The 25,565-nt window shown below is 37.7% G+C and overlaps 1 protein-coding gene and 1 long non-coding RNA gene across 4 annotated transcripts in view; one reads left to right on the top strand and one right to left on the bottom strand.

Annotated features, from left to right (window-relative positions):
* Positions 1-19,267, bottom strand: part of LOC128313946 (uncharacterized) — a 44,700-nt gene extending 25,433 nt beyond the window's left edge. Inside the window, exons 1-3 of one of the 3 annotated variants that reach the window (XR_008295109.1) lie at positions 18,483-19,267; positions 11,037-11,221; positions 9,346-10,378 (exon numbers count right to left, since the gene is read on the bottom strand). This is a non-coding gene — a long non-coding RNA (uncharacterized LOC128313946). Of the gene's footprint in view, positions 1-9,345; positions 10,379-11,036; positions 11,222-18,482 lie in introns of those variants that run through there. The other 2 variants (XR_008295107.1, XR_008295108.1) reach the window with 2 other exon arrangements.
* The window catches only part of VAV3 (vav guanine nucleotide exchange factor 3), a 350,186-nt gene that overhangs the window by 155,181 nt on the left and 169,440 nt on the right, over positions 1-25,565 (top strand). The window contains exons 3-10 of the mRNA XM_027058453.2: positions 4,149-4,207; positions 6,438-6,503; positions 13,075-13,183; positions 15,177-15,269; positions 17,441-17,509; positions 19,588-19,691; positions 21,124-21,223; positions 25,198-25,293. Of these exons, the coding sequence (XP_026914254.1) occupies positions 4,149-4,207; positions 6,438-6,503; positions 13,075-13,183; positions 15,177-15,269; positions 17,441-17,509; positions 19,588-19,691; positions 21,124-21,223; positions 25,198-25,293 (696 nt within the window). The remainder of the gene's footprint in view (positions 1-4,148; positions 4,208-6,437; positions 6,504-13,074; positions 13,184-15,176; positions 15,270-17,440; positions 17,510-19,587; positions 19,692-21,123; positions 21,224-25,197; positions 25,294-25,565) is intronic.

Raw genomic sequence — 25,565 nt, 5'->3', positions numbered from 1 at the left:
AGGCTAAGCTCTTTACATATTTTTACACATATTATCCCCAATCCTCGCAACAATTTTGCAAGGTAAGTATTAGTCATTCATTTGTTTGAGCAACAAATATTTTTGTGTTAAGTGGTTGTTATGACCCTGGCTGTGAGCTAGGTGGTAAGAGTGGAACAGTGAAGAAGCAGTTTGAGTTCCCTTACCTTGAGGTGTTGTTCATTGTTGAATGGAGAGACAGTAAATAGGTCATTAGAGTGCCTTGTTATCTTAATATACGCTTCAGCGGTGTATAAATGCATAAAAAGTTTTTGAAGAGCAATGGTTATACTTTTGACAGCCTCATCTTGTCTAAGAATCTTTCCTCTAGAAATACCTGCACACAATTGAAAAGATAATTGGCAAGGATGGTAATGCCACCATTGTTCTAATAGGCAAATGTTGAGAAAGCTCATTGGCAGCAGAATGGTCAAATCATTGTTACACTCGTATGCTGTAATGTTGTACAGCATTGAGGTGAATGAGGTAGATCTGTATGTGTTGACACAGCTGTCTGGGATATATTATTAAATGACAAACTCAGGTTGTAGAAAAGTCTGTATAATAGAAACATATTACCTAAAATAATAATCATGAAGAAAAGGGAACAGAGTAGTGCAGGAGTCACACCAGATTTTTAGCTTTGGTGCCCTTTAAGCAGAGGTGTGTGTATGGTGGGAGTGAGGGGACAACTTCTGTGTGTTACTGTGTTATTTCAGTTTGACAAAATAAACATGAGTCCTTTTCAGATGTTTTAAACAGCAAAGGTGATAGGTAGAGGGCAGAGTTGTATCCTACGGGAACACAAAGGACCCAGACTGGAGTGGGAGATGTCAGAGAAGACTGTGGTAGAGGGAATGGCCTATCTGAATTCAGGATGTTCATGGTCAGCATGAGGAGAGACACAGAATAAGTGTCCTGCTCAGGAGCATCCCAGTAGATGGCTTTGGAGCTGGCCACCTCTATACTTTAAAGGTTTATCCAGGTTGTTCTGAGTTCTTCACTTTGCCTCCACAATGCATCAGCCACTCTTCTTAAATCTCACATTTCCACCTCTTCTCTATCTCAACTGCTGCTGGTGTGGACTTCTCATTTCTCAACTAGATGATTGAACCCCCCCCCCCCAGGTCTCATGACCCCTTGTCTGTATCCCATGTCCTCCTACCCCTGTTTATCCTTCACTGTGCTGAATGATCTTCTAAAAATGCAGTTTTGACCTGGGTATCTTCCTTTTTAAACTTTATAAATGATCTTTCATAGATTTTGGGATCTAATCCCACCTTCTAAAGCAAGCATATAGAAGCCCTTCTTACCTCTTCCACCTTCCTCCCACAGTAACTGTTACTTATATTATCTGGAAATATTTTACTTTCCTTAAAAATGCTGCTCTTCTTAACAAACAAGGAATAACATGGATTTAGTAGTTGGTGGTTGTCCTATTAGCTTGCAAATGTTCTGACTAGTTACCCCTTTGTGAGTTCATGTCTGTAATTTCATATTATGTTGAGGTAACAATTTATAAATCAATAAATTTCAGGGAAAATAGTCTTGCTGCCCTTGGGGATATTTTCTTTTGTAAATATTCTTGAATGAATGTTTCTAATGTCAGGAGAATCTGGCATTAATTTTTATACTTGTCTATTCCAAATCCGGATATGCTCCACCTTTACAGAATACACACTGTTCTAAAAACACTGCATTGACTAAACAGACTTATTTGCTTTGGCTAAACTTAGAATTAATGGATGGACTTGATGTACGATCAGATAGACACAAAACTGAGAGATGGTCCTGAGAGATTTACTTTAAGACATGCTATGTATTATTCTTCCATCCTTCCTGTCCACTGAATTTGTATCTTTATTTTTCTATTACTGAATGGTAATAAGTAATATTTTTAAGTAAATAATAGGAGTTGATTTCATCTTGGTGATTTTCAGAAATGTTTGTACTTTATAAACATGTAATACAGGACTAAAGTGATAGACTGTCTTTTGGCTCCCCCTGGTGGACAATTGTACACAAAACTCAACGGTCTTGGATGGGGATGGTTGTGAATAGTACCAATGGTGGGAAAAGGAACACAAAATACATTCTTACCTTTAGATACATTATAGTTATTTTATAAAATATCTCAAAGAATAAAATATATTTCTATTATAATGTAAAATAGCAGTGGTGAAATATATCACGTAAAATACCTAATACTAATGCTATTGCTGTTTTTCTTCTGAGTAATGGCAATGCTGGGACCATAGCGTAAAATAGAATTTCAGATAGCAGATTTCACACCACAGGTTTAAAACGGTGTGCATCAGGATAAGGTTGATGCTAAAATTTGACAGTACTATTAATTCATGTGTCTACTACTTAGATTATTCCAGAATCTTCCAAAAGCTAGATATTTCTCAGTAATGCATAATTTTGGAATTTTAGCAAATGGTTATTTTTGAGTTAGCTTATTTTGATAAACTTACTTGTTCATTCATGATCTTCTGAATTTACAGATTCACTGAAGATTCTTTTATCTTTATTATGGGGAATTAATTGATACCTGATTGTGTCTTGCTTTCATATCAGATGTTCAAAAAAGTTAAACCAGGAAGAAATAGCATAGTCTTTCAATTAAACTTTATTTGTCTATAATGATAATTTTATATAATAAAAGTTCACCTTTACTGGGTTAATCATTTGATGGGCATTATCTCACTTAATCTTTTCAGTAACTCCATGGGGAGGCTGGTAGTTAGTTGTCCTAACCCACATTTTATAGAGCTTAGGAAAGGTGAGCTTAGCTAAAATCTGTGAGCCAGGGCTCAACCAGATTCTCTTGCTCCAGAGCTATCTGTTTATAACTTCAGCAGTGTACTTCTTCCTGAAGTAGGCAAGAGATAGGTACATGTGTGGGTAATACTCTTTAAGAGACTTCTGTGGTGTACTGAGACATTGCTAGTAGGTCTTGGTATTTGAACTGAGGAGTTAGAAGATGAACTCAGCTCAGAGAGAGATTTTTGCCTTCCCCACCCCTCATTTTGAATAGGACTTACAGAAGAACCTCTTTAAATTTTGTTTAGTTTTGAGAGTTAGGACAAATTATATCTGTTATCATAGAAATAGGTTTCATGAGAAAAATACATTTTAGCTCTTTGGGTTCATCACTAACTCTTTGAGCGAGATAATCTTGGGTGTAAAAGTGGCAAGGAAGGGTAAAATCGCTAGGTTCTAAAACTATAGCAGGGCACATTTAGGCGTAGGCACCAAGGTCTTCATAAGTAATCATTAAGATAGATAGATAGATAGATAGATAGATAGATAGATAGATAGATAGTCAGTCAAGGGGTTAGGAAACTCTTTCTGAAAATACTCAGAATAATTTTCTTAAAGTTAGCAATTATAAAGAATAGCTATCATTTAAACAGTTTTCATGTATTATCTTCTTAATTCTTACAGTAACCTAATGATTATTAATTACCTAACTATGATTATAGGCAGTATCCAGATGATAAAACTGAAGCCCAGGGTAGTTAAGCAGTTTGCTGGAGGTTTTTGGCTAATGAAATGTAAAGCCAGGATTTGAACTCGTTTGAACTAGCTCAAGAGCCTACACTCTAAACCACTTGGCTGTATAGCAGTGCTTTCCAGTAGAACTCTCTGTGATGATGCAAATGTTTGATGACTGTGTATTGCAATACAGTAGCCACTAGCCAGATTTGGCTACTGGGCACTTGAAATGTGGCTAGCACAACTAAGAAACATTTAAATAGCTTGTCCGTGTGGCCAGTGGCTACTGTACTTGGACAGAACAACTTTACAAGATCTTTCAGATTCTGTAGAAGTGGAGATAGAAGACCTTTAGTATTACCTCATCTAACTTCTTGCTTTAATGATAAGGAAACTGTAAACCAGATGCTTAACAATCTGCTTAGAGTAACAGTTAAAGAAGGGACCAGATTATAACCCAGGAGTTTATAATTTTCAGAAATCGCTCTTCCCATTCTGTACTTTTGTTGGTATCTGCAAATTTACATTTCTGCTGCCATTGTTAATTTTAGGTTGTAAGATTATCTTTGAAAGGAATTCTTATCTTTCCCGAAGTACATGTCTAATTAACGCTTTCCTTTTTTTCTCAGGTTATAGAAACACTGTCACGACTTTCTCGCACACCTATAGCGTTGGCCACAGGAATCAGGTAAGCTTGATTCAAGTGTTCATTTGCTCAATGAATGCAATGATTATTTACTGAATGGTTACTATTTGTAAAGGACTTTGCATACAGGGACCATATCTCATTCATGCACACACAGTGCCTGGTATTTCAGTGCCTACTACACATTTGAAATCAATTGAGCAAGTAAGAACTTATTTATAGAGTTGAATAAGATACATTGGCTAAACATCATTGTCAATTCACTACTGACTGTTACTGGTAGGGTTCTTTGTTTTCTTAATTTCCTCCAACATTTCATTTCATTACATACGATTCATCAAAACAAACACAAATGCTCAAGTAAATACATACTTAAAAGATGTTGTAGTACATTTATTTCCTGTAGTCCATAACCATAACTCACAACTTTCAGGAATTCAAAAAGTAAATCAGACAAATATAAAATAATATGTGTACAAGGATATGTGTTGAGGATTGGTACTAAGTGAAAAAGTTGGAAATAGGTTAAATTAATTGTGCCATCTCTGTGCAATGGAGTATTATGCAGTCAGTAAGCATGGAAATAAATGTAGATGTGTCTATCATGTTGGACTTTTTCTGTTTACTACATTCTCAAGTTATAACAGTCAGAAAATCGTATTTTTAGTAACATTAATGATAGAAAGTTTCAGTAGCTACACAGCTAGGCCACATAGAAATGGAATGGATCTCATTTTTTACCTTGTTTTCTCAGAGGTCCATACCTTAGTCTCCAGCCTTTATGGGGCTCTGTGATGCTGTCTCTCTCCCTCTGTTGCTTCTATTTTTCTGTGTCCAACTCACATTCAGGTTTTAAGAAGAGGATATAAGCACATTTTACAGGACTGATCAGCAGTAACTAGGCAGCCCCTTCCCTGGATACAAAACCTAATGACCTCAGGGAGGATACCCTGCGTACCCTTTTTTGGAAATGGGCTGTGACTTTGGCAGCTTCCTACAGAAGTAATCTCTAGGCTGGGTACATGTTCAACACCTTGCAATTTGCTCTACATGATTCATCTTTCCATCTTAATATTTATTTTATGTCATTATATGTAAACAGATTTTGATATCAATAGCCTGATTCTATTTTGATGTATTTATGCATATTTGATTCTGAAAGCATATATATTAGAAGGTTTTTCTTTCCTTCTTAATTATTCTTATCTATATTTTCAAATTTTCTGCAGTGAACTTCATATAAGAGCATAATCAAATGTGCCGGAATTTATTTAAAAAAAGTATTTTGAAACTTTAGCATTTCTCACATTTTAATTTACTTGAAAAATGTAGCTTCTTTAAATGTCTTAAGTATTCAATTAATCCATAAGGCAGTGTGAAAATCTGCTTTTCAGTATATTAAATATAGTTATCACTTAGTGCTCATTTATTATTTTGTTGGATCCTCTTATTTTTGTGAAATGTGACATGCTGGCTGCATGTAAAGAAAGTAAAACTTTTGGCATGATAGTATAATTATGCCTGTGTTAGACATGCACTCGGGCATTATGTGGGTGTTATGAAAAAGCTCATAGTACAGTAGGCAAAAAAAGTCAATGGCTAGGAATTAGGGGATAAATGAAAGTGCTTTTCTTTTAATAGGGGACAAAGAAAACATCCTACTCTTCCTAAGGTCTGGGTTTCCTCCTTTGTCCAATAAATGAAAATAAAATACACAACATAAATATCTTGTCCAAGTAGAGAAGTCTGCAAGAATCAATCATATATTGAGGGCATGATATGTTGGTCTTCTAATAATTTTTCTCTATATTTGGTGAGCTGAGTCACGTGAAGATGACTGTTACCAAACTATCTGTCAGTCAGATCAGATTCCATAGGTGAAAAGAGATGGTGCTGAACATAGGGGCACTTGGGTGGCTGCCTGTTCTCTGAACTGGGGAGCTGCAGTGGCCGCATTGTGGTGAGCCTGCAGGTAAGTGGTGTGTGGCACATCAGATTGGCACCTTAGCATGTCCACAGCTGCTCACGTGGCTGCGATGACCACTGGTAATTGCTCCAGATAATTTGGGGTAGCAGGTGTCACAGCCTCCCTGGGGGATTCCCTGGGCAGCTACGGGACAGGCACTTTGGGAGACCCCCAGGATGTTGTGTTACACATGATGACTGACCTGACCACTTTGGTGGCAGCTGACCTCATGCATTTAGTGAGAAGTAAATGCCTAGCCTAGCTGTTGATAATTTCACCCTTTTCTCCCTTTTCCCTCTCTCCTAGGCCCTTCCCAACAGAAGAAAGTGTTAATGATGAAGACATTTACAAAGGCCTTCCTGATTTAATAGAGTATGTTGGGCATCTTCAGCAAAATTAAACCACTGCCAGTTTTTGCATTCTTGGTGGATTTTAACGATGGATGTTAAAATAGCTTTCAGAAGTGGAAAAGTGGCTTAATGATTAAGACGTGTAAGAATTCACCTCAAACTAGTAATGGAAAGCTTCACGAGAGAACGTACTTTGTAGTTCCTATGGCGTGCCCGACACCGTGCCAGTCCTTAAGACAAGTAAAGAAAACAGACTGCAATGAAGTCGAATTTGGAAGTTTCTCAAAGGCGTACTAGAGGTGGTGGGTAAAACTGGGGTGGACAATTAAGGAACAAGGACCAAGAAACAGGATCTACTAGAATTGTAGGGCAGATAGTGCGTGCTTTGTCTGTTCAAGGAAGGGCGAGATTAGTGTGGGCTGGAGTTATTTAGGGAGTTTCATTAGATGGTGTTTGTTCTGCACAGAGAATCCTTTTGGGTTTTATTATTTAATAGTCAGGAAAGGCAAAGGTCTTTGCACCTGATTATCTTCTGCTGATTGAGTGACTTGTGCAGATTACAAATAAATATAAGACATGATCCCCACCCCTCAAGGAACTAATGACAAAGACCAGGCTTGTTTGCAAAGAATTATAATAAGAAATATATTATGCTCCAGGAGGGATTCAGGTTCTGTGGAAATTCATCCATTCATCTATCCTAATACACTAGCACTCCAGCCTTGTTCTTGCTGTAGGACCTTTGCACTTGCTCCTTCTGCCCTTATGGCTGACCCATCACCTTTCCCATTTTTGCTCGGATGTCTCTCCAGAGAGAGGCCTTCCTGACGACTGCATCTGAAATTGCTGTGGGCCCTTTACCTAGCTATATGGTTTTAAGGCAATCACTACTGCCTGAGACCATCTTTGTTTGCTTCATTTGTTGTCCACGTCCTCGTTCGAAGGTCAACTTGGTGAGATCAGGGACTTAACCTTGTTCTTGGCTGTCGTCCTAGAACTTTACATAGCATATGGTGAATAGTAGGTCCTCGATAAATATTTGTGTTCTGAATGACTAAGCAGAATTGCATTAAGCATCTACTGTTTCAGCATTACGCTTCAGGCCCGAGCTGTTTAGTTGTATAAATAAGAGCTTATTGAGAGCTCATAACCATGTTACATGCATTATTTTGTGGTATACACACACGATGAGGTTGTTCCTAGTATCCCAATTTATGAAGGAGAAAACTGAATTGTGGAAAGCTAAGAAACTTGTTGAAGGTCATAGCTAGTAAATTTTAGTCTTTGGATTTGAACCCAAACAGTTCTTACTCCAGAGCTGAGGCTCTTCCTCATGGCAGTGACCCCAGGAAGCACCTTGAATTGCCCATCTGGGAACTTCCTGTAGAAAAGCAGAGGACAGTGCTGACAGGAGACTCTGGGATGGCTGCTGAGCTGCTCTTCCCAGAATAGGTTTCACTTGCATGGGCCTTGAAGTCTTATATTTTAAATGTGAATTAAGGATAGTTTCTTATCTCTTGTTAACACCTCTAAGAACTCACGGATCTTGAGCAAGATTGATGCTGATCATTTCATTGAATTGGCTACAGTCTTCATAAAGTGACTGTAAGGTTACTGGTATTATAACCAAATCCTCTGAAATGTTAGGAAGATTATATTATTTCTAGAGCTATTATGATGTTCTTTTTTGAGCCCTGCCAATTGTTGCTTCCAGCTACTAATTTTCCTAGCTTTTCCCCATCTTTTTGTGTGGATGTCAGGATAAACCCTGTGAGGGTGCATCCCTAGCTAAGTTTGGAGAAACCTGGGCTCCTGATCCAGCTGCTCTGAGATAGCAGCTCATGTTCTGTGAGATGCAGCCTGCTTCAACTTTCCATCTGGTGGTAGGAGGTCTAAATATGGTTATTCCTGCAGGTGCTTGCTTTTGAGTTTGCTATGACACCTTGATTTTCAGTCTTAGCTTTGTTAAGATCTCTATGGCTCATATCCTTAACTCTGACTTTTGGGGGTGAGTCACCCCAAGGGAAGCCCCTGGAACAAACACTGCAGTGGGAATCCTACTCTCCACTGCAGTGGGAATCATTCTTTTCTCACATGGAGAGAAACAGACACAGGCTGGAATGGAGGTGTGAGGTGGCTAGGAAGCACATTGTCTTTGCTTTTTCTACCTTGATGATCAGGGTGTCACTCTCGCCCATATGTAAATGGCCTGGACATGGGAGAAGTAACATAGATTATTGTCGAATTATTGACCACTGGAAGAATCACAGGTGTCCTTTCCCACTCCCGCCAGCTTCATTTTATACAGGTCAGGAATTATTGACCAGACTATTAGCAGGAAAAGCTCCCTTAGTATGGGATTGAATGTAAAAAAACCCCAAACCATTCTAGCCCAATCTTGAGAGTGTGTGTGGGTGCATTTGCATGCACACACATGCATGTGTGTCACTCCTATGATTCTTTAAAAATTGTTCTCTAGTTTTATTGAGAAATAATTGAACTACATCCTTGTGTAAGTTTAAGGAGTACAGTATATAGTTTTATTTACATATATCATGAAATGATTGCCACAGTAGGGTCAGCTAACACCTATCAACTTACATAGACACAATTGAAAGAAAAAAGGTAAAAAAAAAATTGTCCTTGTGATGAGAACTCTTAAGGTTTACTCTCCTAACAACTTTTCTGTATACCATGCAGCAGTGTTAGCTGTAGTCATCATGTCGAACATTCCATCCCTAGTACTTATTTACCTTATTGCTGGAACTTTATACCTTTTAATCACTTTCCTCCAATTATCCCTCACCCCCGCTTCCACTTCTGATCCCCACCAAGTCTGATCTCCTCTCTTTTTCTATGACAGGTTTTGTTTTTTTTTGGTTTGTTTTTGTTTTTGTTTTGGATTCCACACAGGAGTGAGATCACACAGTGTTTGGCTTTCTCTGTCTTACTTATTTCATTCAGCATAATTCCCTCATGGTCCATCCATGTTACTTTAAATGGTAGAATTTCCTCATTTTTTATGCTGAATATTACAGTGTGTGTATGTATATATGTGTGTGTATACATATATATATACATATATATACAGATTTATATATATACTTATATATGTGTGTATATGTATATATATATGTGGATGATATATGTACATATACATATATATACAAATTTATGTATATACATATACATATATATGTGTGTGTGTATATATATGTACACACACACACACACACACACACACCACAACTTCCTAATCCATTCATCAATCAGTGGACACTTAGGTTGTTCCCATAACTTAGTTATCTAAATAATGCTGCACATGAAGGTGCAGATACCATTATGAGCTAGTGTTTTTGTTTCCTTTGGATATATCCCAGAAGTGGAATTGCTGGATCATATTGTATTTCTATTTTTAATTTTTTGAAGAACTTCCATACCGTTTTCCACAGTGACTGCACCAATTTACAGTCCCACCAACAGGGCATGAGGGTTTCTTTTCTGCATATCCATGCCAGCATTTATCTCTTGTCTTTTTGTGATGGCCATTCTAACAGGCATGAGGTGGTATCACGTTGTGGTTTTAAGTTGCATTTTCTTAATGTCTAGTGATGTTGAGCATCTTTTCACGTACCTGTTGGCCCTTCATATATCTTCTTTGGAGAAATGTCTAGTCCTATCCTTTGCCTATTTTTTAATTGGGTTATTTTGTTGTTGTTCTTGAGTTGTATGGGTTGCTTATCAGATAGATGGTTTGTAAATATTTTTGTCCTACTCCATAGGTTGTCTTTTCACTTTGTTGATGGTTTCTTTTGCTGTGCAGAAGCTTTCTAGTTTGATGCAGTCCCGCTTGTTTATTTTTAGATCTTGTTGCTTGTGCTTTAGGTGTCCTATCTCCTACAATTCTTAAAGAAAAATCCGTGTGTATTCATACAGTATGTGCCTCTACCCTCACTGGAAATAGTCAAAAGCAACACTTAAGCAAGATGAGGTATTTTTGGGGGGGGGGGGCGGGAGGTGGTCAAAGGCAGCAGAGCTGGGATTAGGAGTAACAGAAATGTCTTCTTGTTGAACAGGTCCTCTTTGATGCAGAGCCTCTTCCTTCATTTCCTAGCTCCCTCATAGATTCCTCAAACCTTCCTATCCTTTGCATTATAGAAAGTGTTCAGACTGGTTGAACTCTCCCCTGTTATCTGTGACTTGCCATCTGCCCAGTTTTACAAAGTAGGAAGCTAAGTGGCATCCTCCACTCCTTTCCCCCCTCTCTCTAATTCTGACTGGTAGCCAAGTCTGGTTGACTGCACCTGATGCAGTCTCTTTCTCTCTCTCCACATATGCCTTTACTCACTCTAGTTATGGCTCTCGCTATCTCTTACCCACAGGGTTTCATTTCGGGGCTTATTGTCTTCTTGCTCCCTCCACTCTACTGCTGTATAGAGCTTCCTCTTGTACCTCCTCTTGTATCCCAAATGCCCAGGTAAGGTTGAGGTTACAGGGTGTACTGCCTTTCTCAGGTTGGTTTTAGCTCGTCCCTTTGGGGGTCACATTCACTTACCTGAATGAGATGTCACTCATGATGTTGCCAGGCTCTTCATAGCTTTTGCCTTTGCACATGTTGGTGTCCTTTTCTGGAATGTCCTTCTCCTCACTGAGTATGTGTCACCTCTGAAGGCAGAAACTGTGTCTGCCTAGTATACAACCATATCTCCTGGAACATGGTAGTATTTATTTAGCAAGTACCTATTAAATAAATAAATACATTCAAGATCCAGTTCAGATGTAATATCTGTTGTGAAGCCTTCCCGGACTTCTTTAGTCAGAGTTAGTCTTTCCCTTACTCCTACATTCTGCATTCATCTGCTCTGTTGTACTTCTAGAATTATGTGTTCACATGCTGTTACCTACACTAGACTATGGGAGAGTCCTCAGATCTTCTTGATCTATGCATTCTTAGCACTGAAGAGTCTGGACCTCAGTAGGTTCTTAGAAAACGTCTGTGGAGTGAATGGTTGGGTAGACCGCTAACTCTAGAACAAATTTTTCTGAGAGCAGACTTCTCTGACATATTTGTTACTACCAGATAAGTCTCCCTTAAGGCGCCTTTCTTTCTTCTGAATGTTTGAAACAGTTCATTCCTATCAAATGCTTCCAAATAATCCTTCATGACAACATAGACAACCTTGTGATTGAACCTATTTTGAAAATGCTCCCAAGTCGTAGAGTGACATTTACAGTTACAGTGTTCTTATTTTTGTACATATAAATTTTATACTGTTCTATCTGCACAGGCCCAAGATAGGTGCTAAGGGCTGGCAGTATTGAAGGAGTTGATTTTTTTTTTTTCAGAGAAAGGTTAATGCTTCTTTCTAACATGTCTAAATATATTAATCTCAATTCTTTGGGATTATTAGTGAATAGAAGCTATATATAGAAGTCTTGAACTGAAAGGAAAAACTTGAGTAGTAATAAAACATGTGATAGGTGCAACCAGCTATTTCTACTTTGAGTGAATGTGTTTACAATATCATATGAAGGATTTAGGAAAGATACATCAGTCAGTTACTGTGTAAGTGCCACGGAAGCTTTAAAAATTGGGATGTTTTTCAACTATGAGGAGATCAGCTGATTTCAAATGCCTTGTGGCCTTGGAACCATTTTTTTTACATAGAAAACAGGCAAATAAAACAGATAATGGTAGGATCTGGATGACTCAGGGACCTGTACATACTCTCTGAGTAGACCGGATGGAGTGTGGTTGGAAAACCACTGCATTAGATACTGGCAATAATAACCCTGCAGAAACTGATGCTTTTCTTCTTATTTTTTTTTAAATTTACTTATTTTGGAAGGGGGAAGAGAACAAGTGGGAGAGGGGTAGAGAGAGAGAATCCCAAGCAGGCTCTGCGCTGAGAGTGCAGAGCCCAACACGGGGCTTGATCTCAAGAACCATCAGATCGTGGCCTGAGCCGAAATCAAGAGTTAGTTGCTTAACCGACTGAACCACCTAGGCGTTCTGAAACTGATGCTTTTAAAAGACTATTTATAAACTATGAGATTGTCCCCAGCACCCCTGTGTTCCCCATGTTGTACCCCTTAATATATATGATCAACCTCAGGCCTTGAAATAGGAAAAATATGGGCCATATGATAGAGTAATGAAAACATTTAGAATGTAAGACTAAGTTTTAAATCTGGATCTGCCACGGACAAGCTGTGTTTCCACGGGCAAGTTAAATAATCCTCAGTTCTCTCAGCTTCCTTATCTCTATAAGGGATCAAATAGTAATGCCTGATCGCACAGGTAGTGAATACTGGGCTTGGGCCAGCTACATGAAGTCGTGTGTGCAGAGTGATCATTTATGTGCTTGTACATGGTAAATACCCAGTGAATGTTAGCTGTCACTGCCATCCTGGGTGGATTCTGTTGTTTGGCATTGTTCTCATTAGGAGGGAAAGAGCCGTAATGTAAAGCCCTTTGACTCTTCCCATGAATTATGTTTTATTTCCTCTCTGGGTTTTCTACTAGGCTCTATGTAGCTGTTGCATTTACTGCATAAGAGAAAATGACCTGAGTATCCTACCCTTTGTTGTAGTGAAACCCATGTGGAAGATGAAGAAGGTCTCTACGACTGTGTTTATGGGGAAGACGAAGGTGGAGAAGTCTATGAGGACTTAATGAAGGCAGAGGAAGCACATCAAGCCGTAGGATCTCACTTGCCTTATTGTTAAAGTTACTTTGAGTATTTTATTAGGAAAGTGATTCCTTGTAAGACTAATTAATATAAATATTTGTGTAAATTCTGCTAGAACAGGCTTTTGTTTTCTTTTTACCTTTGCTAGCTTTTAACTACATAATCATGATTTACTGCATTTGGAGACACATACACCCAGCATTTTATAGTTCACAACAACCAGAGGGAATCTCTGGTCTAGTCCTTGAATTCTACTTGTCAGGAAGGAAAGTCTGAGAGAGAAATGCCACCCAGCTAAATAGTGCCAGAGTGGCAGTAGAACATAATTTCAGGGAATTGTGAAAGGATTCTTCTTATCATGAAAGGAAATCTTCTCTTACAAAGCAGTTTAATCTTCTTTAAATTTGATGTAGCATAAAATATATGTTAAAGAATATTTCTTCATATTTGTTCAGGGGTTGATAAGAGGTATTTTTTACTTTTGTTTCATTATAGGTTTCCTAGTATTTTTACTGTTTTATAAATTTAGTTTCAGATATTGTCATAGTCAGTATGCACGCACAGAGGTTAATCTACCACAAAAATATCTAAAACATTCAGAAAGAATTACTCTGAATTATTTTCTCACCTATAATTTGAAACAAAAAAAATGGTCAGTCGTGTAGGCTTTTGTTAATCTTTAAAAAAATTTTTTTAATGTTTATTTATTTTTGAGAGAGAGAGAGAGCATGAATAGGGGAGGAGCAGAGAGAGAGGGAGACACAGAGTCCAAAGCAGGTTCCAGGCTCTGAGCTGTTAGCACAGAGCCTGATGTGGGGCTCAAACCCACGAACCACGAGATCATGACCTGAGCCGAAGTCGGACGCTTAACTGACTGAGCCACCAAGGCACCACATTATTAATCTTTTTTTTATACAAAACCCTTTCCTCATCAGCTAGGTGGTAGTGTGGGATTTTTTAGTGCTGTGATGAATTTCCTCAGCTCTCTTTGTAGTCTTGGCTTTAATAAAAGGCTGGTGGGTTGTCCAGTGCCCCAGACAGGGAGAGTAGCTTCTGTGGGATGGAAACAAGTTACCTGGCCTGTATTTGGTAGTGAATGAGCTTTAACCCACTGTGTGAGCTGACAGGCTGCCTGTGGCAGTATTTTGACTATTTTTAGGTGACAGGGTATCATCTGTATCTCCTAATATAATTATCATCTGCTCGGGGTACCAGCAAAGTCTTGAGTGTGTCTCCCAAGGACAGTCTTCATTCAGCTGACAGTGCTGGGTTGTTTCTATGGGGCAGGGTTCACAGCAGTGATAATTTAAATGCATGGGGCCCTTCTTGTGTACTTCTCAGGGTGCTATAGGTGCTCTACCAGGATAGCTCATTTCCAGCTCCTTGGGGTTGGAACTGTAGTTCTCACTGTTTTGTGGAGGAGAAGACTGAGACATGGAGAAAATAGGTAACTTATTCACAAGAACCAGCGAATTACAGAAAAACTGGTACTTGAGCCCAGTTCTACCTGAGGCCCACACCTTCCATCTTAATATTATGCTCTGCTACCTCCAGTCTTAACACCTAGTGGAAGAGCCAAACACGAGAATGTTAATTCTTCACAAAAAGTATTTTAAGATTTTTATTTATCAAATGTCCTTTTGATATTTTGCAAGTATTTCTACAGCACTTGTAAAGTACACTGTACGTTAAGAGCACTATATGACACCATGGGTGATGTTTCCAGAATGAATAACATTTATAATGAAAGAGATTTTTTTCAGTATAAAGAGGGTGTATCCTCAGAAGTTTATTTTTAATTATTTAAACCTTTTTCATTTACATTGTTCAAAATTTAAAGAACAGATACTTCTTAAATGCCATAAATAGATCTTTTGGTTGTGTTTTATTAAAATGGAAAGCTTAAGAAAATCAGTAGTTTTGAGTTCTTTCTATGTACTACCAGAGAGATTAATTAATACATGTGTTTGTTTAAATAATTTTTTTGATAACTCTAATTGCAGAAATGTCCAGAAAATGACATACGAAGTTGCTGCCTAGCAGAAATTAAGCAGACAGAAGAAAAATACACAGAAACGTTGGAGTCCATAGAAAAAGTAAGTTATCAGGTATTATTTTTGATGTCCAAATAGTGCATTTTATAGTTAACATATGAGACTCAGTGTGTCTTCTGTATGCTTTCTAATTTTCAGTAAAACAAGAGACTTATTCCACAACTAGTTACTGATTTCTTAATATCTGAATGGCACTGTGCTAGCCACTGAATATATAGCAATAGACACAACAAAACTCTTGTTCTCATGACACTTTCTGTCTCATAGGAGGGTTTATAATCTAAGCAAGTAAGTGGGCCAGGCGGTGATAAATTCTCTGAAGAAAAACCAGTCAGGGAAAGAGGACAGAGAGTGATGTGGGTGGGCTGGTATTATTTTATGTAAAGCAGTAATGGAAGGCCTCTTTAGTAAGATCACATTTTAGCAGACAGCTGAGGAAATTGAGGGAGCAAGCCATGCCAACATCCCAGAGATGACAGTTCCTGGGAGAAAGGCCCTCAGATGAGACAGGGTTCAGTGTGTTTCAAGGAGTAGCAGTAGTCCAGGTGTCTGAAGCAGCGTGAGTGAAGAGAAGCAGGGAGAGCAAAGAGCTGGTGAGCTACCGCATCGTGTTGGGGGGCACAGAGAACACCTCGCTCAAAGCTGGAGTGTGTGAGTAGAAGTGACATGATCTAATGTAAGTTTCTTCACAGCGTATTCTGACTTTTTGGGAGAAAAGTTAGAAGGATATTGCAATAATCAGATTGACAGAACATGGCAGTATTTGTAGAGCTGGTAGGGAATGGTCAGATTCTGAATACATTTTGAAAGTAGAGCTGAGCAGATTAGATGATAAATTAGGTGAAAGATATATGGGAAAGGGAGCAATCAAGAATGCTAGGCTTATAGCATGAATAGTTCTTGTGTAAGTAGTAAAGATGGTTACTGAGCTGAGGAGGACAGGTCTGGGAATCACGAGTCTGTTGGGACATTCTACATTTGCAATATCTATTAGCTTCCAAGAGGCTGTGTTGAGGAGGGAGTTAGATACATGAGGCTGGCATTAAGGGGAGAGGTTGACAAATAGATGGGGCCATTATCATTGCACAATGGCTTATGAGGTCAGTGGTACTGGATGAATTCACCTAGGGAATGAATGTTGATGAAGGAGAGATTTGAGGCCACCTCTGGCAAGTTCTACATTTAGAGGTTAAGAAAATGAGAATAAGGAGATAGTTCTGGATGTTTAGGAAAGAGTTGAAGGTTTTGCAGAGTTGTTTAGGAGAGAGGGGGAATAAATGGACTAGGGAAATGTAGGATTATGCATTATCACAGGCTCAATTGAAAATTAGACTATTGATCTAGTTCATATTTAACTTCTTAGGTACAGGCACAACATATATGGCAAGCTAGATTTAACAAGGGTTTTTGTTCTTCCAGAAAAGCATGCTGGAAGAAGAAAGGGTAAGGGAAGTGATTCTCATGATGGTTTATGGAGTGTTAAACTTGGTGGGGAGGAAGTGAGGACATGAGAGATACAGAATGATCAGTGGATTGGCAGACCTGGTGGGGTTAAAGAATTCTTTAAAGGAATGAGCTATAAAGGTAGGAGGTAGTGATCAGAGAGTTGATTACTTAAAATTAATGCTATAGAGCCTATGTAGTTGTTGATAATGAGAAGGTCTTGGAATATGACCTCCAGAGTAGAGAGCTGAGCTAGGATAGAGCACAAGATTACCGGCAGTCAAGGATCTAAAAGGCCAGGCTATGGGAAGGATGATCTGCACAGATACTGAGATTGCCAAGAACAGACATGGGAGTCATAATGGAAAGAGATATGGTAGGCCAGGAACTAACATTCTCAAGGAATGAAGGGGAAGATCAAGGCATTTGAGAGTATTTTGTATCAGTCCTGTATCTCCAAAATACTGCCTTTTTTTTTTTTCCAATTCAGCCAAAAGTGTTCTTTTTTTTAATATTACTTTCAGGAGTATTCATTGTCTAAACCTTTTATTTTATACTTTAAATGAATTAACTTATGTTTATGTCTTTATATGTCTGTTTAAGTATAAAATCTTTAAGATAGAGAAAATAGTTTCTGCTTTTTTCTTGGTATTCATTATACAGATAAACAATAGACTTTCAATAAATATTGATCATTTGTTAATGAAAAACTATTATATAGATTAGGATAAATTGTGCTTAATTATTATTTCTCTGTCCTATCCTTGTAGTATTTCATGGCACCGCTAAAAAGATTTCTGACAGCAGCAGAATTTGATTCAGTATTCATCAACATTCCTGTAAGTAAAAATAGATTAGCTAAAATTGTGGTATATTACTATAAAATCTCAATCATCTTATGGGTTCTAGATTCCTATTTTAATATTCTCCTGTATTCTTTAAGAATTTTAACTATCTTGGGGCACCTGGGTGGCTCAGTTGGTTGATTGTCCAACTCTGGATTTTGGCTCAGGTCATGATGTCATGGTTCGTGGGTTCAAGCCCTGCATCGGATTCCACGCTGGGTGTGAAGCCTGTTTGAGATATTCTCAATCCCTCTCTCTGCCCCTCCCCAGCTTGCTCTCTCTTTTTCAAAGTAAATAAACTTTAAAAAAATAAATTAAAAAAACTTTTTAAATAAAAGAATTTTAACTCTTTTTTGCCTCTTGAGTTCTTATATCCTTATTTTCTAGAAATAAGGGATTTACCATATCTTCAACCAAAGTCAGTCAGAATGTAAGCTGAAAACATGTGGATAAGATTCATGAAATTATCCTTAACTGCTTGTCAAGAAGAGGTAGTCTTAGTTAAATAATCCCTGGTGCCACTGTCTCTTTGCCTTGTGGGAGTCCCCTTTGGTCCCACTCCTTGCTCTATTCTGCCAGCCCCTCAACCCCATCCTGTACACACTGTCCTGAGGGCATCCGTTTCCTCCACTTACTTGCCTCTACTCTGATTTCAGTTGTACTAACCTTAATTCCTATTTCTGAAATACACTACTTCCTTATGACTTAAAAATCCGTTTTAGTGGTTATTTGTAAGTGTTTTTCTTCACATTTATGTAAGCATTTTGGGTTTCAGAGCACCTTACAATGATCTTATGATCCTTAGAGTATAGTTATGCAGAAGCATTGAAACAGACCAAATACTATGCCAACCGAGGTCATGCTAGGCAACATTCAAGTTCTTAAACCTTTAAAACTGGCTCGGATTTTAATATATAGCTTGTGTATACTATATATAAGCTTTTATGCATAAGCTTGCTTGTCTTACCTGCAAGTTTCCTGCTATTTTGGTTCTGTTGCATTCAGTGTTGATGTGTATCAGTCACGTAGCTGGTTGTTGTCCTTGTCCCCAATTATGGCCAGATGAAGACATTCTCACTGATTTGTAGCATAGCAGGAAGAACAAGGTCACAATATGAGATGAACGTTTAGCATAAAACAAACTGCACGTTCTAGGAAGATGAGCATCTTGAACCACCTTAATACGGTCACTGTAACTTAGGACTTCTTTGACAGTCCTTAATCTTATGGCTTTTCCATGCTCTTCGGCAAAATGGCAGGGCCAGCATATTCCTGTTTCCTTTCCATCCTACTAAGGAAAGGGCATGCTGTGAAGTTGGTGTGTGCACCAAGGTACAGGGAAGAGCTAATGCGAGAATTGGCACCTTGATTAGAATTTCCTCATTTTCTGGCTATGACGTGTATTTACTGCCTGACGGAAAATTACTTGCTTATCAGGAAAAAGGTAAAATTCTGACTTCTGAGATGCTCTAGTAAACTGCCTAGTACAATTTATCTGCTCTTTATTTATGCCATTAGTAGTCTAGTTTCAAGTAATTTAGTGTGATTATTGTTAGCTTAGCACCAGGACACCACTAATTGACCAAAGTACAGATCTACATTTTTATGTCCCAAGGACATGAATCATTACTTTATCCCGTCAATAAAACATTAAGCACTTGGATAGTTTTATTTAAAAAGTTAAAGTGACTATAATGAAAATGAGCTGTACATATTTTTATACAAGGAATAAATTACCCTTTAATAAGTAGTGAGATAATTTTTTTTTTCCCCCAACAGGACAGTGACAGTTTAAGTCAGATCTGAAATTGCTGTTTCCCATGCACATGGCTTGTCTGTCTCTCTCTCCTCTTCTGTCCCCTTCTCTTTCCTTCCCTTTTGGTTTCCCCTCTCTCTCCTCCCTTCTTCCCCTCCACTTCCTTTTCTCTTTATCATCCCTAGTAGCAGGTTTAGAGTTTCAGGGCATTAGCATTTCCTTGAATGACAAGTCTAGCAACAGTAGGGATTTTAGGTTTGGGGTGATTTATTTTTGGTCCTGTTTTCTAATTTCCTTTAACATTTTTTTCCTTAAGGAACTTGTAAAAGTTCATCGGAACCTAATGCAAGAGATTCATGATTCCATTGTAAATAAAAATGACCAGAACTTGTATCAAGTTTTCATTAACTACAAGGAAAGGTAACTTTTAAATTTTAAATTTTGTGGCTATCAGTTTGTGATTACAGTGAGGGTTAGTATTAAAATTCCTCTGGGAAGCACCTTGGTGGCTCAAGAGTCAGTTAAACATCTGACTCTTGATATAAACTCGGGTCTTGATCTCAGGGTCATGAGTTGGACACATTGGGCATGAAGCCTACTTAAAAAAAAAAAAGTAAAATTGCTCATAAATAGCTATTTCTACTGTCCATTAAGTTACTACCTGGGCAGTAACTAGAACATAGGACAGTTAATCTCAGGGTGGTAGTTTGAGTTCTGTATGTGGATCAGGAAAAAGGAAGGGGGAAAGAAAAGGATCCAGATGTTTGCCTTGCAAATCAGAAGTTCACGTTATCGACCTTTTACCTCTGAGTTCTGTAGTTTTCCGGAAGTCATTTTAATTCTCTGGCCTCCTTTGCTCCATCTGTAAATGTTAGGGGTAGATTAGCAGGTGCCTAGTGCTTGTTCCAACTCTCATATTTTATAATTCTCCATTTGGGATTATTAGATTCACGGCTGAAGGCAGTTTCCCTTTCTAAAAAAAAAAAAAAAAAAAAAAAAAAACAAACCTCTTCTGAACAACTCACATTAATGAAAGTACCAAGGAATTTCACTTAAAATATCATTCTCTCTCTTAAAATTAAGCACTGTAGTTCCTACTACTAAGAAGTGGCTAATGAATTGCTTTGCATCAACAACAGTTAAACATGAACTTATGAGTAGTTTTCTTTTTCCCCAATGGAGAGTTAAGAGAAACGATAAATTACCCAACCTCTCTGCAAAGTGCCTATATTACTGAGGAGCTATGGTTCCTGAAGCAGGCTCAGACTCCATGTAGTACAAGGTACCTTCTACCCAGCACACTTCAGGTCGCTCCTTCAATCACAATTTTCAGATAATGTGTTTGCCTTAATTAAAAAGTAGGAAAGATTAGGTTTATTGATGAGTGGAGTCATGACTAGTGAGGACAATAAAATTGTCTGAGTTAAATTTTTCTGAGTATGGGTAAACAGTAGAACTTTCATCTTTAGTAGGAACATAAACAGAAATTTTTAATTTTGTTTTTGTGATATTCATGTGTACTTACCATAAACAGTTATCAAGCCGGTTTGTAAAATCTACCTGCTGAAAAAATGTGTGGGAAATTAATCCCATTCAAATTTAGAAATAAAAATTAGTCCTTTTAATAGCATATTATGAGTCTATGTGTGATTTGTGTTAAAAAGAAACAAGAAATCAGAGGCTCAGAGAGATAAGTAATTTGCCCAGGGTCACCTAGCTAGAGATGCAGGACAAGTAAGATTTGCTTTGATTCTCCCTAACTGTGGTTTTAAATAGATGATTGTAATTCTGCCTCTTCCCCTTCTACTTTATTTCTTTTGTCCTACAAATTTCTCCTCTTCTTCCCTTTCAGGTTGGTTATATATGGGCAGTACTGTAGTGGAGTGGAGTTGGCCATCTCTAGTTTAGACAACATTTCTAAGACAAAAGAAGATGTAAAACTGAAATTAGAGGTACTGTTTATTTTTTGTTAGCTTATGAAATAAAGTAAGATAAACCTAAAAGCAAGGGGAGGGGAGTGGGGAATGGGCAAAATGGGTGAGGGGGAGAAGGATTTACAGGCTTCTAGTTACAGAAAAAATAATTCCTGGAAATAAAAGGCACAGCATAAGAAATACAGTGAGTGATATTGTAATAGCAATGTAACGAGGCAGAGGGTAGGTACACTTGTGAACATAGCATCATGTAAAAACTTGTCAAATCACTAAGTTGTACACCTGAAACTTATGTAAAGCTATATGTCCACTATACTCAAATAAAAAAAGAATAAGAAAAAATAGATCTACTTCTTTGCAAGATTAGTGCAATAGTACATTTTTCCATGTATTCTAAACATAATTTTATGTCAGTTTTGTAAAATATTTAATAGCTCTATGAAATAATATGATAGTAATAATATAATAGTAAAATCTGAGACTCTGGCTTTGTGTTTTACATGCATTATGTCATTAGGTCCTCATGACTCTATGAGATATGTACAATTAATTTTCTTCTCTTACAGATGAGAAACCTGAGGTTCAGAGAGAGATTATGAGTAATTTGCTCAGGGTCACCTAGGTAGAAAGAAGTACAGGATAAGTAAGATATATGTGAGATAATGTACATGCAGATGAAAAATGTTAATTAAAAACATAAGACATTTAGGATAACGTGTATAAGAAGGGTATGGATATTGCCCGTAAGAAGAAAGACAGGACAGACACAAATAAGATTAAGTTGTATGTGACAAGCAGTAATCGATAGCGCTCCATGAGTGAGATTGAGTGATCATCTCAGCACAGGTAGAATGTGGAAGATTTCTCTGAAGAGGTAGTATTTGATTTAGGTCCCCAAGGGAATGGGAGGAGTCTTGACAGGTGAGATTCTCTGGAGAGTATTCTGACCAGATAAGCATGACTGACCAGATGAATCTGGAAAAGTCTGAAAAATGGAGAGTAGGCCAGAATAAACAGAGCGCGTGGAACAGTGGAAAATAAACCTGGAAATGGTGGTCAGTTTTTCTTTTTTTTTTTTACATCATTTTTCTTTCTCATAGGAGTTTGCAATTTTAGGGAACTTTTGAAAAAGATGATGTGTTAAGGGAGTAATTTTCTCAAATAGATTATCCATATATTTGAATTTTCTTAAATGTTGAGTGCAAACGTACAGTCAACTCTTAAATGGCTGTGTTTGCCTTACTTGACACTGTAGTGTCCCTTTTGCTGTCTTTGTTCAATTCAGCAGTGAGGTCAGGCGATGAAGGGAAAAAAAATGAGGCAGATGATTTTCCAATTAGAGCTCCTTCATTGTTTTAGCATATTTGGTATGATTTTATAACTTTCACAAAGGGGAACTAGTGGTTAGAAAGTTTACACATCAGCAGGCTACCAGGTAACTGTCCTCTCTGCCATGGATCATTTTTCCTTAGCTCTTATAAGCCTTTGATGATGTGGACCTTATGTCTGTCTGCTGGTGGCTTGAATCACCACTAAATAACATCCTGATAACCCTGTTAGTGTAAAAGGTTCCTGCTCCTCTTGGGAGAATAGAGCCTCAGAAGCATAGAGATATAAAGTACCTGACTCCAGTTAAATTATGATGATAAGATAAAACTCTACAACTTACACAACTAGTTCGTAACAGAGCTACCATTAGAACAGATGCCATCAGTTCTACCATTAGAACTTTATATATATATAAAGTTCTGGCTCCAGAAGAGAGTATACAAGTTGTTAGTCATATTCCCATTGTACTCTCAGTATTGTTTGGATATTCTTCTCCCTTCTTTCAGAGTCACTGTCAAAGTCCTGCCCTATGACACATGACATACTCTGGGCCTCTAGGAACATATTTTCTATGGTCATTATCCATCTGAGGGGGAGGGGCTGCTGGCTGCCCGTTTTTTGCCTGAAAAGGTGCTACTACTGACTAGTGGCCTAATTGGCAAGTATTTAATCAGACACTGTGACACCTCAACAGATACTCTTTGCTGGGACTGTCCTCTGCAACTCCTGGTATGATAAAGGGGAAGCTGCCTTATTCTTGGTGTCTCTGCTTCCTTTGCGTCTTCAGTTTGTGGTGATTTTTGCTCCTGTCGGTCTTTGTCTTTTTCTTCTCTACTTTGGAACCAAGATAACATAGGGCGAACAGTAACAGAATCTCTTTATCTTGTTCTCTAAGCTGGCTCATCCCGATTCCATTTATTTTCTTCTCAGTTAAAATTGGAGTTTGGTTAAGCATGTCGCCGGATGTATTGGAAGACTCTATTCTACCCTTTATTTACTTTCAATACTAATAAGCATTTTACACCTCAAACTTAGACCCCCAGTTGTAGGAAATGCCTGCAATGTTAGTTTCTTTACTTCCTGAGCCTGTAACTTAGAACTTCAAGGAACTTAATTATTTCCCCAACAGTTTTAAACTGACTTCCATAACATAACAAAGCAAAATTGAAGTGTATAACCTTTCTGTTCCTAACACTGTTAAGATGGCATATATATGCACGAAGTGTAAGATACAACCTCAGTTCTAAGGAGCTTGAAATGCAGCTGGGGCGATGAGAGTCATTCATTACAATAATCTTAACAGTTTAACCTCCTATTGAGACCCATGATCCAGAACTCTCTATAATCTGTAGAAGCAAGAAATCAGTTGAAATAGTTATTCTTCCAGTGAACTGCAGCAATTGACAAGACATGAGCTAACATGTCCCGATGTGTCCCCAGTTCTTGCTTAAGACCTGTAGTCAAATACTCATTATGTCACTATGGTCATTAGAGTTAATGGTGTTTACTTTATAGCTCCTGATAATACATCCTTCCATGTGCCAGAAAAGTTAAGTGTGGGCAAAGGGGAAACAAACCATGAACAAAGCAGTGTTTTCTTGAATGCAACTCTTTATGAACTGGAAAATTCCTTGGTTTGGGATGTACAATTGTCTGAGGAGTTTGGATTTAGTTTCTCACTAATAATAATAATTTTATGGAACTTTATTGTTTTAAGACTATATCACAAATATGTGAGGAACAGTAAAATCAGAAAAGCAACTTGTTGAAGGTCACACAGCCAAGAGTTGCCTAACTTTGAGTTCAGGCTTCAGTACTTCAAATTCAAAGTACTTTCCTTAAAGTTATAGTTAATGTCAGAAGAGTGAACACAAGTCAGTGCTATTTTTAGATTAACTTTAAAGAAAGAAGAGTGTGAGTGAGATGAAAAAAAAAAACCCTAAAATTTGAGGCTTTTGAAAGTTTCAATTCAATAATAGGTTTATACTTTAGCAAATTTTTAGACTCAATCATTCCATTTCCTTCAGTTTAATAAATATTTATTAAGCAAGCACTAGATTCTTAAAGCTGTAAAAGACAGAATATATTGGGGAAGATAGTATGTACAACAATCATTAAAATGTCCACAAGGTACAGAGAGCACAATTTTGATTGGGATTATTACAAAAGGCTTAGATGTATAGTTCTTGAAAAGGATGATTAATTTTGTTGGAAACTGGACAAAGCACATGGCGGTTGGAGAGAAGAGAATGAACAAAGTCCTGGCCATGGCGAAGGCACATGGCTAGTTTGATAAGTAGGGACTTGTTCTTGATGCCAGGCCCGCAGCCTAGCTGGGAGTGGTTGGTGGAAGGTAGAGCTATAAAGGTAAGTAGAGGAAGACCCTAGAGGGCCACTAGGAAAAATAATTTTCATTGCATAAAACAGTTGTACTTAATGATTCATTTTAGAGTTGAAATGCTACAAGGATTATTTGTTTTTGTTGTTGTTTGTTTTTTAATTAGATACTTTCTATTTTTTAGAAAGGATTAATAAAAGCAACAAAATATTTATTATATAATAACAGTTTTGTTTATGGCCTCTGCATCTTTTAATGTTGGCTTTATGACTCCCTTTGATAAAGCAAAGTTTTCTTAAAAAGTTTTTAAAAAACATTTCATTAGGAATGTTCCAAAAGAGCAAATAATGGAAAATTCACTCTTCGAGATTTGCTTGTGGTTCCTATGCAACGGGTTTTAAAGTATCACCTTCTTCTCCAGGTATGTAACTTAAAACTATCTGTTTTGTTTATTCATTTAACCAAATATTCATGAAGCACCAATTATGCTCCAGATACTCCATGTTTGGGGCCATATCCCCCTATGATTTTCAATGATTAGTATAGCTAAGTGGGAAATAACAGAACAGCTGGAAACTTTTTCTTCCTTTAGCAAAGATTCATTTGTTATCTTCCACAAAGTCATATTTTGTGTCCTTCAAACAGAACTGGCCCCCAAAGAATTAGGGGGAAAAAAAGGCAAAATGAAAAGAT

This window comes from Acinonyx jubatus, chromosome C1 (genome assembly GCF_027475565.1).
Source record: "Acinonyx jubatus isolate Ajub_Pintada_27869175 chromosome C1, VMU_Ajub_asm_v1.0, whole genome shotgun sequence".
NCBI classification, from domain to species: domain Eukaryota; kingdom Metazoa; phylum Chordata; class Mammalia; order Carnivora; family Felidae; genus Acinonyx; species Acinonyx jubatus.
The sequence above is the reverse complement of the archived record's forward strand: the minus strand, read 5'-3'. Positions and strand labels throughout refer to the sequence as shown.